Raw genomic sequence first — 12,439 nt, forward strand, 5'->3', positions numbered from 1 at the left:
TTGCGACACTTTTTTCCAATGCAAAAGGAACACTTTTGGTATATTTTTGTGTACCAAATTTCATTTAAATCGGTCCAGTAGTGTAGGCGTGAATGCGAGACAGACAGACAGAGTCGCTTTCGCATTTATAATATTAGTATGGATTAATATTTGAGAATGATAACATCTGGCTAAAAATAATTATATAAATTTCTTAACAAAATCGTAAATTGCTTATTTTTTGGAAGGTTTACATTTGAATTACGATTTTAGACGTCATGATCTATGACGGATCTCGCCTGATCCTTTATATGCAGAAAAAATACATTGTTTTGAAGTGACAAGTAAGACAGTAGCAATTAATGATGGTAAGGATTCACTGGCTTACAAATCTGCCGCTAGTAGGCTAGTACCTACGCTATTCAATTTTCGCCGCCCCTACTTTTATTTGCAACATTATGATTTGTGTACTATCGTCCTCATTACATCGGTTTTTTCCCGTTATTAGTATGATTATAAACTAGGCGAAATTTCTGTGAGTTACTAGATTATTTTTCCAACCCGCTATGTAGTGACGAGTATGCGGATTACGGACGTCATGTGTACACATATAGTTATAATTTTTTTATTTCTCTAAGATAATAACAAATTTGGGCTAAATTTGCCGCCCCTCTAAGTCTACCGCCCTAGGCTCCTACTTAGCCTATTGGTAAATCCGCCACTGTAAGGATTATCAAACGAACCGTATGATCATTGCTGATGCATTCGCGTGGCTAAGCGAGCGAGTTACACCATACAGAGTTGATTATCAATCTGTTTATGCTCTACGTTACATTTACAGCTGACTGAGAAAATGCAATGGCTTTGTATTACATTAACAACATCACTATGTACAGTCAGAGTAATAAAACCTTCGTCAGTTATATTATAAAAATATCCATATAGAAGTTTTCATAGGTTTAAATATCTACCAATAATATTATAAATGTGAAAGTAACGCTGTCTATATGTAAATCTGTTGCTCTTTCACTACGAAACTACTAAACCGATTTTGATGAAATAAGCCATGAAGTTGAAATTGGAACTCTAAAGAGGGACATGGCTATTTTTTTTAACTATCACGTGACAACCAATCCCCTAAAACCGCGGGTAACAACTAGTTCTACATTAGAATGGAAATTTTTGCAAATAACATTTTCGAGTTTACGATACTTTAATTTCACAAGGACACGTTTTAATGTACCGCATATAAACTATGTACAGTCTGAGAAAGAAAATCTTTGTCAGTTTTCAAATTCATTCCTTTGTCAAGTCGTACTCTTAGTACCTTTTGAATCTAAACATCAAATCATTGCGAAGCAATATGTCTTTCTCGATCGGTAAAGCAGATCGCTCATACTAAGCACTCGAAAATAGATCTTAAGGTGACGAACCTTTTCTTACCCCGACTGTATATATAATACTTAGCATTTTTAAAAATATTGCACTACAGAAATTGTTTATTTACATCACATTAGAAACATGCATCTTTACTATATTGTCCATATATTATGTACAAAGACCTTCCTCTGGAATCACACTATCTTAAATAGTTGTATTTTTAAAGATCTAAGCATACACAGACAGACAGCGGTACGTGACTTTGTTTTTTACAATGCCATGATAATGATACAAAGCAATAATTGTTTACTGCTAAGATTTAATTACTCTTTCTTGGTGGTAGGGCTTTGTGCAAGTCGATCTGGGTAGGTATCACCAACTCATCAGTTATTCTACCGCCAAATAACAGTACTCAGTATTATTGTGTTCCGGTTTGAAGGGTGAGCCAGTGTAACTACAGGCACAAGGGACATAACATCTTAGTTCCCAAGGTTGGTGGCACATTGACGATGTAAGGAATAGTTAATATTTCGTACAGTGTCATTGTCTATGGGTGATGGTGACCACGCACCATCAGGTTGAACATATGCTCGTCCCTCAATCTATAACATAGAAAAAAAACTCTGCTTAAAGTAAAGCTGACGAATGATGTTATTGTAAATATATAATTTAACTTTTGAGGATTCCTCACGTTTTTGCTTTCAACATTTCCAAAAGAAAAGTAAATTTTATTATGATTTCGTATTCTTTCAAAATAAATTTGAGCCATTAACATTCTGAATAATGTTTTGTTCAAAAAATATTGTTTCAAATTGTTTGAATGTATAAAAAAAGACTTATAGTCTGATAGTCAGATTAAATACTACCAGTGTTTTGAAAAAATAGATATAAAGATATAAATAAGAGCTGAGACGGCCTAGTGGTTACAACGCGTGCATCTTAATCGATGATTGCGGGTTCAAACCCAGGCAAGCTCCACTATATATATGTGCTTAATTTGTGTTTATAATTCATCTCGGACTTAGCGGTGAAGGAAACATCGTGCAGGTTTCCTGCATGTGTCTAATTTAATCGAAATTTTGCCATATGTGCATTCCATGCACGTGGGCTCCTCAGTCTTGAGTCGAGATGGCCCAGTGGTTAGAACGCGTGCATCTTAACCGATGATTGCGACTTCAAACCCGGGCAAGCACCGCTGTTTCATGTGCTTAATTTGTCTTTATAATTCATCTCGTGCTCGGCGGTGAAGGAAAACATCGCGAGGAAACCTGCATGTGTCTAATTTCATCGACATTCTGTCACATGTGCATTTCATAAACCCGCATTGGAACAGCGTGGTGGCATATGTTCCAAACCCTATCCTTAATGGAAGAGGAGGCCTTGACCCAGCAGTGGGTAATTTACAGGCTGTTACTATTTACTTTTCTTTTTTTGAAATACACCTTAATCTGAGAAGAACTGGCGAAAGAAACATCGGATTTTTTTTTAGTAATGTCAAACTATTTAAATGTATAATATACTGAATATAAATAACCAGAATTCAATCGTTTCATTCCCAAGGTGTGCTATCAATCATAAAACCACTAATTGTATAGTAACCTTACACACACAAGCGTTAATTAACAATTTTGGCAAGAGAAGCATTTTGAACGCTTCCTGGGATCCTGTTGTAGAACCGCATACATTGTTCCACAAAAGTTACTTATATATATTATATTTTCCTTCCAAATTTCCGATGACAGTTTCTTCGTGGTTCAAAACGACATTTTTTCGGGAGTTCATAGTAAATATCATAGATTATTCTCTCACTCTACCAATGATGTAGCTTTCATTTGATGTCAAGAGTTATTTGTTTGACTTTTACATTGTAATTGTAACTTTATTGGTACAGAGTGGAATTTGTGGGATAGGTACAGCCACTGGCCTACTTGCTCTGTAAAGTCACAGCCGTTTAGTCCCAGAGGAACACAGCTTTGATGAATTAATACTCAAATTTAGAACGTCTATTTTTATAACAGACACGTTCGTACATAACAAATGACAATCACGCGTAAAAAGTCGCTAAACTAGCCACTCGCCCCGGCTTCGCACGGCTTCAAAGCTGATACAAAATATACTACAGAATTTCTATATTTACGACACCACATTAGAAACTTTTAAAATTGGCAGTGTTTCTTTACTGTATTGCCCTTGTATTATATACAAAAATCTTCCTCTCGAATCATTCTATCTATAAAAAAAAATCGCATCAAAATCCGTTGCGTAATTTTACAGATCTAAGCATAAATACGGACAGACAGCGGTAAGCGACTTTGTTTTATACTGTATAAAGAAAGAACGTAGGTAGATAGAAGGCGTCACATTATAAATTGGATCAATTTCACTGGCATAACATTCCAAGCTATCTTCTGCTGGCTTACTAAATAAACTCGCCACTTCCGTTTTAGACCGAATAACTGGACGATTAGCTAAACAAACGGATATTTATAAATAGCTGCGACACAAGCATTACGTTATGCTTATTAATTAATCTGAACAGTATATTATTTTAAAGCGAGTGTTTCTATGGTAGAATGAGTACACATATTACATTACATCGTTCGTGGTATACCACGTGGTAAGTTATAACTTATAAGTAAAGTTTTCAGGTACCTTGAAAATAACTTTTAATAAAATTATGATTTTTTTTTAAATTCTTAATGTTCTTGGGTGACCTATGCCTAGCTCATTTTATATTATTAAAAAAATCTGGCTGGTTTTAGTTCACTTCAATTCTTGGTGTAATAGCTTTTAAGCCCATTACACAATGAAACAATAAGATATAAGAGATAAGGATTAAGGAACAAGAAATAAGGAATAGCGGAATCCAGCGATGGCAGCACCTTTAATTAATTCATAATTCAGGAATACGGAATAAAATTTCCGTCGCGTTGGGAATTTGTTTCTTATTTCTTATAGCCAGCCAATCGCAGGGCATTTTTTCAGCGAAGTGTCGTCAAACTAACAGCAGCACGTAACTAGTAGCAGGTATTCAACCGCTGTGATTGGTTAAATATTGTAGCCTATCGCCTATTGTGTTTTGGTTGCTGTGCTATTCCTTATTTCTTGTTCCTTATTCCTTATTTTTTTCATTGTGTAATGGGCTTTAGTTGTACCGGCAAGTAACAGATTATTTCGCCAATGTTACGTAGGATGGACAAGACAAGAATGGCTGGCCGGTTTTGATCAAAAACGCAAAACGTCAAAGTGACAGTTGACAGATAGCAACAATTTCGTATCTGAAAACATTTACGTTATCTTAAACACAACAAAGTAAAACTTAGTAAAATAATGTACAGTTTTTAATTAAAAAAATAATAATAATAATCGTCCAACAAAATGAATTTAGAAACAAATAGAATTAGCAACGATTACACAAAATTGCAAGAGCACATCGCCAAGCTATCGAGTACGCAAAATAATATTATACACAAATTCGATGTCTTGACGAAAAATGTTGACGAAATGAAGAAAATCTTAAGCCAATTTTCGGATAAAATAACAGCCCTCGAAGACGTGGCTGTGGAGAGACGGAAGCTGAACAGCGAAGTCAAAACGCTGAAGAACAGAATCGACGAACTCTACGAGATCGTCAAGGATGGAAAGGAAGAATCAGTCAAAAGCGACGATGTCCAAGACATCGAATCCTGTCATTCTGGTTTCTCTTGCTCTTCCAAGGTTTGTCGTTGTAGTAGCAAAATATTAAGAATATTGGGGCCAAGATGACGCAGTGATCAGTGGCTCATGGCAAGCACCACTGAATGTCATGTGCTTAATTTAAGTTTATAAATCATCTAGTTCTCGGTGAAGGAAAACCTGCATGTGTGTAATTTTATAGAAATTCTACCACATGTGGATTCCACAAACCGACATTGGAACAGCGTGGTGGAATATGTTCCAAACCTTCTTCTCAAAGGGAGAGGAGGCCTTAGCCCAGCAGTGGGAAATTTACAGGCTGTTGTTGTTGTCAATCTCTATCTCGATTTCGATTTCGAAGAAAATCATTGAATCTAGTTTCACAACAATGCCTCAATGTTGCAGCTTTCCTCGTGATGTTTTCCTTGCGTACGAGATTACGCACGTTAAAGTTTAAGATTGCTTCTGTGGCCTTTAATCCACAATCTTCGGTTCAGTTGAATGTGTTCCATTATAACCTGATGGAGCCAAAAATGACGCTAATGTCCTACTACAAGTTTGAGTGGGCACCGTCCAAAAATCTGATATTTTACTCCCAAATTTTAATACTCCGTTGGTGTGTTCCTGTTTGAAGGTTGAGTGAGCCAGTATAATTCCCAGTACAAGGGGCATGTAATATATTAGAATTCATGTTAAGATGTGCGTTGGTTTGTCATAGAGGAAGGTAACTAAAACGAGATTTATTCGTCTTCTTTTCCAAAAACCAAAAACACATGATCACTATTTAAATATAGTCTATGTTGGCGTTTTAAATGTCACTGTACATCTTCTAAAGTATATTGCATTTTATTTATAATAGTGCATGATACACTGTAGATTATACGTATAACAATGCGATCCGTATAACGCCATCCGTATAAGTTAGAGAAAGATTAAGACACTTTTCTTCGCATAAAATATAATTGTATAAAAAAGTAAACAATAAGCATGTTTATTTCTTGTAGACCTTCCTTCCGGCCACTAACTTCCGAAAAGGAATAAGAGTACCCGTAAAACATCGTACCAACCTAAAAAAAATAAGTGAAAACTCTTTCTTTACTTCACAATGCATTCGTTATCTTTTAAAACCCGCTCCCGACTCTCGCTTATTAACAAGAGGCGCTAATTGCGAAGAAATTACGTTTTTTGCGTACGTTGCGAGTGAAAGGGGGCGCGGTATGCGCATAAGGACATCGTCCACTTCATAAAAAAGAATAGCGCAATATCGCTGGATAGATAAATGCTGACTGTTATAATTTTTTAACGTGATTATAGTATTATTATTTGGCTGTACATATTAGATCCTTTGCCGAAAATTATTTGACGTTTAAATATATATTAAAAAAATGGTTGTACCTACAAATTGAGGGCTAATTTTTTAATTCATAATTGGATTTAATTACTTACACTTGTCTTTAATAAATATAAATTTGCATTTATATTCGGGCTTTGAGTTAAATATCAAGACTCATCATGCATATTAGAGAAATGCTGTAAACAATTTTGATGGTCGCATTCATCTGTCAAATTACGGTAACGAGATGAGAAATGTCTGCGCTACACGGATAGCTAGCTATCTGTCGAATAGAAATTGTCAATGTTAACGATCGTAAATTCTTCGTTGTATTTATTTCACTTGGTCACACAGACCACAGCTATTCGCAAGAACAATCTCGTAGAAAATAATCGCCTATTGTCAGAAGGTAATATGCGACATCGACTACAATCGTAATCATATTTAAAGGATATATGAGTACGTATTAAAATAGCGTGTCATCATAAGTGTGTTTTCGACTTTTCGAAATAGGGTCCGAGTATCATGTTCGTTTTTTACAGAATAGTTAATTATGACGATGTAAACATTGCATTTTCATTTAAACACAATTTGTTTAAAACTAATTTTAATACGTTTTGCAAGCCCATCTGGGCAGGTTCCTCAGATATTCTATCGCCGAACAGCAAAACCACAGACTATAATATAAAAAACGTATCATATAGTATTACTTATTTAATTTGCCGGATAATCAAAATGATGAGCACTGAATAGATCCGATTAGAAAATCATCTGATAATCTGACGAGTTCGTATGATATACTACTATCGTAAAACGACTTTGTGCAAGCTCTGGGTAGGTACCATTCACTTGTCACATAAAAAAAGTAAAGTAACAGCCTGTAAATTTCCCAATGCTGGGATAAGGCCTCATCTTCCATTAAGGAGAGGGTTTGGAACATATTCCACCACGCAGTTCCAATGTGGGTTGATGGAATGCCCATGTGGCAGAATTTCGATGAAATTAGACACATGCAGGTTTCCTCACGATGTTTTGTTTCGCCGCCGAGCTCGAGATAAATTATAAACACAAATTAAGCACATGAACATTCAGTGGTGCTTGCCTGGGTTTGAACCCACAATCATCGGTTAAGATGCACGCGTTCTAACCACTGGGCCAACTCGGCTAATTAGTAATTATCACATATTCAATTGTAAAACAACAACACTTAGTATTGTTGCGTTCCGGTTTTTGGGATAAGTGTGCCAGTGTAACTATAAACGCAAGTGATTTAACATTTTCGCTCCCAAAGTTCGAGGCTCATCGTGTCACCAACCTTTGGAACTAAGATGTTATGCTCCTTGTGCCTGTAGTTACACTGGCTCACTCACCCAGTAAGCCGTATCATAACTTAACCAATTATGCCGATTGGCAGCAGAATGTACGATCATTGGGTGGTAAATTACAGAAAAAAATACTTGCTATATCATAAAACACAATTATTTCGTAATGATTTTAAATAACAACACCATATATATTTATAACTCAATACCAGTTATGAATATATAAAATTGAATGACAATAACAAAAGTATTAATTTCCAAGGAAATTTAATTAATAAACCAATAATAGATGTCATTAAATACCATGTCTCCCATTGTAACCCCGGCATGCGAGTACGGTACGAACTTGTCGATTTTTTCAACGGTATAAATTACAAAGTACCGATCTCTTAGAACTTAATTGAAAAATTACACGCATGCCCATATCTTAACGATGTAAGAACAGATCTTACCCTAATTAGGATTCGATATGGCGACATGTGTTACCGTTTTTTTTTTCATTACTCTGTGTGATGGATGCCACCTCTGTACGTATACATTTCCTAGGATACGTACCGCTTTTGATACGACGGTTTTTTTTATTGTGACTTGGGATTGTGTTAATTTTTTTTTAATTTGAAATATAAGAAATTTGCATTCAATTTCCTAAATTTCATAAATCTATACATAATATAGCAAATTTATATAAAATATTAAGGTTCTGTGGACATATGGATATAATCATTGATTAGATATATTGACCGAAACATTCGGTTGATTAAAAATATATAATATCCTTTCTAGTTTAGATTATAATACGCATATCAGAATAATGAAATCATGAATAAGACGTTAAATGATCAAAAAAATTTATAAGTTTACTTAAGCTATAACAGTGTTCGATTTTCGAACATTAACATAATTTGCCACCATTTTGTCCTGTTTTGGCATTTCAAGATGGCTACTGGGATGGACTACTAAATTTTTTAAATCAATTTAGCTGATGATAAATATTTTCACTGTTAATTATGATAATATGGAGGTATTGATCAGTAGTTGCATAAAAAACAACGGCGATTACAATAAAATATAAAAATATTTGATTGAAAAATGACACCAGATTATGGACTGAGCCGTAAGAGACAAGGGGCCCATCCATCAAGTCAAGTGCCCTTCGAAAGAAATCCTGATGCCCCTTTGTGTAAGAACTCGACAACAAAAAACGGAATCATACTAAACTCAAATTTAAGTAGTTTTAAAATGTCGTTTCAAAGTTCCGAGCCGTCGAGAAGTACTTCAGCAGAGGGCCTGTCTTGCCCCTTTATGCTCACCCCGGAAAAAATTGCTTGGCATGCACCAGGTTATTTAATTATAATGGCATTGTATTTTTAATTAAAAGTTCAGTTGTAATTTTTTAACTTAATTGATTACAATTTCAAAGAAACAAAAACCATATTAAATTTTCTTGTTCCTTTGGTTTCCTTCCTCTCGTTATTAAAAAAAAACATACTTTTAAAGAGCCAAACAAACTTATTTAGAAGTAATTACAAGAATATCATTGAAACTTGAATTTTTTTTAAATAAAATTATGAAAAGTTGGACTTTATAGAACAATGTCTTTGACAAGTGGACATAATTAAAAAAAAAGCCTTTATTTACTTTCGTTCAAAAGCTTACAGTCTATCTTCGAAACTTTTTGTTGCCGAGTTCCTGACACATGGCCCTTTAATTCTAGGTAGTGTTAACGACGTTAATACATGTTAATGAGTTGTATACGCAGAAGTAATAATTAGTATTCAATCATGACACTCGATAAACACGGGTTACAGGATTTCTTGTGCGTGTAACAAGTTTTTTATTTACATTTAATTGAAAAGTATTTATTAAAATAATTAGGAAAAGTTGCTAAAGTAAAACATTCTCCGAAACGCGCTAAATCTTCTACTATTTTACGTATTGGCTTAGGTAATTTCCGTAGTTTAAAACAAAAGAAGTCTCCTTATTTAATACATATTACTATATTTTTAGTTAGTAATAATTTTTGACTTAGCATATATGAAGTTCGTGGAAGTCTTAGCATATGTGACTTATTCATGAGATTCGATAGAACGCGTAAACTTAATGATTCTAGGTTTTTAATGTCGTGTTCAAATCCAAAAGGCAGTTAGTTTCTCCTTGGTTGGTTAGGTTTAGTGACTGCTGCTTGATGGAAGTTGAAAGTATTTAAAGGCCCCTAGAAATCACGTAAAGTCTGTCAAGAGAAGCAGAATCAACCTGCTTCTCTTGCCAGTAGTGTGCGTACAGATAGGGTACCAAACTCGCACAATATTTGTGAACTTTTGCATAGTTGGTTAGTTTGAGAATGGTTATTGTGCCTGAAATTAATCAGGAGGGCGTTGTCATATTAGTGGGCTGATTTAGCCAGATCTTGTAACCTTAGTGGGCGATTTCTTTCAAATCTCTAACCTAACCTAACCCACCAAAAAGTTTGCACACCAGATGTCTGAAAATAGTGTTCTTAAAATTTATCATAGTTCCTTTCGCAATCTACATATACTTTACCTTCACAGATAAGGTGTTTTTGGTAATTTTATCTTGAAGAAAGCAGGGTATCATTGTTTTAAATCGCTACGGGATAACTGGTCGTATGTTTTTAGAATAACTTTGGTAAGTTATTCAAATTGTTTATTAACGATGTTTCCTTGTTTCAGGTTACAATGACCACAGGTCTGGATCGAGACACGATACGCGCCGCGTACGAAGACGTCAGGTCCGATACATCGCCCACGGAATGGTGAGACATTTAAAATTCGTAACGTATAGTCTATTCCAATGCAAGAAGAAAAAATAAAAACAAAGCTTTGATTTACGTTATATAGCATATCGCATATATGCTAATACTTCAGCGATATTGTGCTTAACTGACAGTTCTTGATGATTAGATCTTTATTTATAATACAACTGTATTACACTTAACTTTTTATTTCCACGTAGTGGCGCAAATAGGGCAGAGTATAATGTAAAATGTAAAAATAGTGTTTATCATTAATGGGCAACGCATTTGCATTGGTGAACCTGCGTTTAAGTTTTAGTGAGTGAGACAGTAAAAAAGGCAAAGGATCTGCTTAAATAGGGCGCAGTTATAGAAGCTCGCACAGGGCGCAGAAAAAGCTATTTACGGCACTGTTTCCACGTTAATTTTATTTCCAAAGTATAGTCGACGTTCAAGACGCCATTTTTTCTCAAATATATTTTAAAATCATAGGTTAATCAAGCTCTCTACGAATTATATCGCGTCAATTTGTTTTCAAATGTTGTTTATTTATTTTTCTTCTGTTATTGTTGGAATACAGTATAATGTAAAACATTAACCTCTAAATTTTCCCACCATTGGCCTTATGCTTTCTTTCTAACGTTTCTTAAGGATTACTTTTGTACTGTGGATTGTTAGATACATATCTAAAGAGTATGATAATAAGGATAGGTTTCTTCAAAATGTTTTCCCTAGATTTTAATTTATGATCGTCGTTCAGACCGCGTATTCGATTTATTTACACGATTAGTGTAACATTTTTAGTGATTCATCATGATGTTTGCTATACTTTTGATTGATTTTGCAGTCAAACTTTAGTATAAATTTATAACAAGGCTATTCTAGAATCAGTTCTTTTCTGTAATTGCTCTTATAAATATTATACGAAAAGTGTACTATTTACAAAAGCAAAGAGATGAAAAAGCAACAACGAACTCAAAAAAACAGGTACAGGATTTCGTAGACAATTTTTTTACATCAAAAGAACTGCGTCTAGACTAGCAACAAAACAGCTTAAGTACAGAGCAATCGCAGTAATAGCGCTTTTATCAGGGCCGTGTTCAAGTTCGACGGAGCGAGGATCGTGTGCTCGGCCCGCGGGAGCGACTTTTCAGAGTTCCGTACCCAGTTCTCTGACGATGACCGCGCTTTTGGTTACGTCAGGTGAGTACTTTTTTTTTACTAGCTTCAGAATTTTGAATGGCACAGATTAAAAAAGTACTTATTTTTCTTAATATTACTTATTAGGTGTAAATGAGACTCTTGGTAGTATTGGTCACCACCTTATGGACTACATAAAAATTAACACACCTTAATCTCCGAATACATCATCAACAATGGTACTAAAAATTGCTCGAGAAAAAATATTCTATTATTGGGCAATTATTTTGCTTGCACAGAGTTTCTTTTATTTATTTTTGTTTGATTATAGTATACTATTTCTCAAATTGACTAGGTAGTAGGGCTTTGTGCAAGTCCATCGAGGTACCATCCACTCATCAGATATTCTACCGCCAAAAAACATCATTCACTATTGTTGTGTTCCGGTTTGAAGATCCGTTGAGTGAGCCAGTATAACTACAGGCACAAGGGACATAACATCTTAGTACCCAATGTTGGTAGCGTATGGGTTGTGCAAGAAATGGTTAATAATTCTTACAGCGCCATTGTTTATAGGCGGTAGTAATCACTTACCATCAGGTGGCCCATATGCTCGTTCATCAACCTATACCATAAAAAAGTTTTTTAATAAGTTTTATTAATTGTATCTTTTTTTACATTCAGGTTGCAAATGGGCGATGAAATGTCGAAGCGCAAGAAATTTATGTTCGTCACTTGGGTTGGGCCCAATGTGTCAGTTATCAATCGCGCCAAAATGTCCACAGATAAAGCCATCATCAAAGATATCATTTCCGTAAGTTAATTATTTTTCTATAGTTCATGATAAAACCATTAATT

The 12,439-nt window shown here is 34.8% G+C and overlaps 1 protein-coding gene across 2 annotated transcripts in view; it reads left to right on the forward strand.

Moving 5' to 3' along the window:
- Nucleotides 1-12,439, forward strand: part of LOC124540282 (coactosin-like protein) — a 38,019-nt gene that overhangs the window by 21,623 nt on the left and 3,957 nt on the right. For both annotated transcript variants that reach the window (XM_047117756.1, XM_047117755.1), the window contains exons 2-4: nt 10,380-10,462; nt 11,534-11,644; nt 12,266-12,395. In XM_047117756.1, the coding sequence (XP_046973712.1) occupies nt 10,386-10,462; nt 11,534-11,644; nt 12,266-12,395 (318 nt within the window). In that variant the 5' untranslated portion in view covers nt 10,380-10,385. The remainder of the gene's footprint in view (nt 1-10,379; nt 10,463-11,533; nt 11,645-12,265; nt 12,396-12,439) is intronic.

Source organism: Vanessa cardui, chromosome 24 (genome assembly GCF_905220365.1).
Source record: "Vanessa cardui chromosome 24, ilVanCard2.1, whole genome shotgun sequence".
Taxonomy (NCBI): domain Eukaryota; kingdom Metazoa; phylum Arthropoda; class Insecta; order Lepidoptera; family Nymphalidae; genus Vanessa; species Vanessa cardui.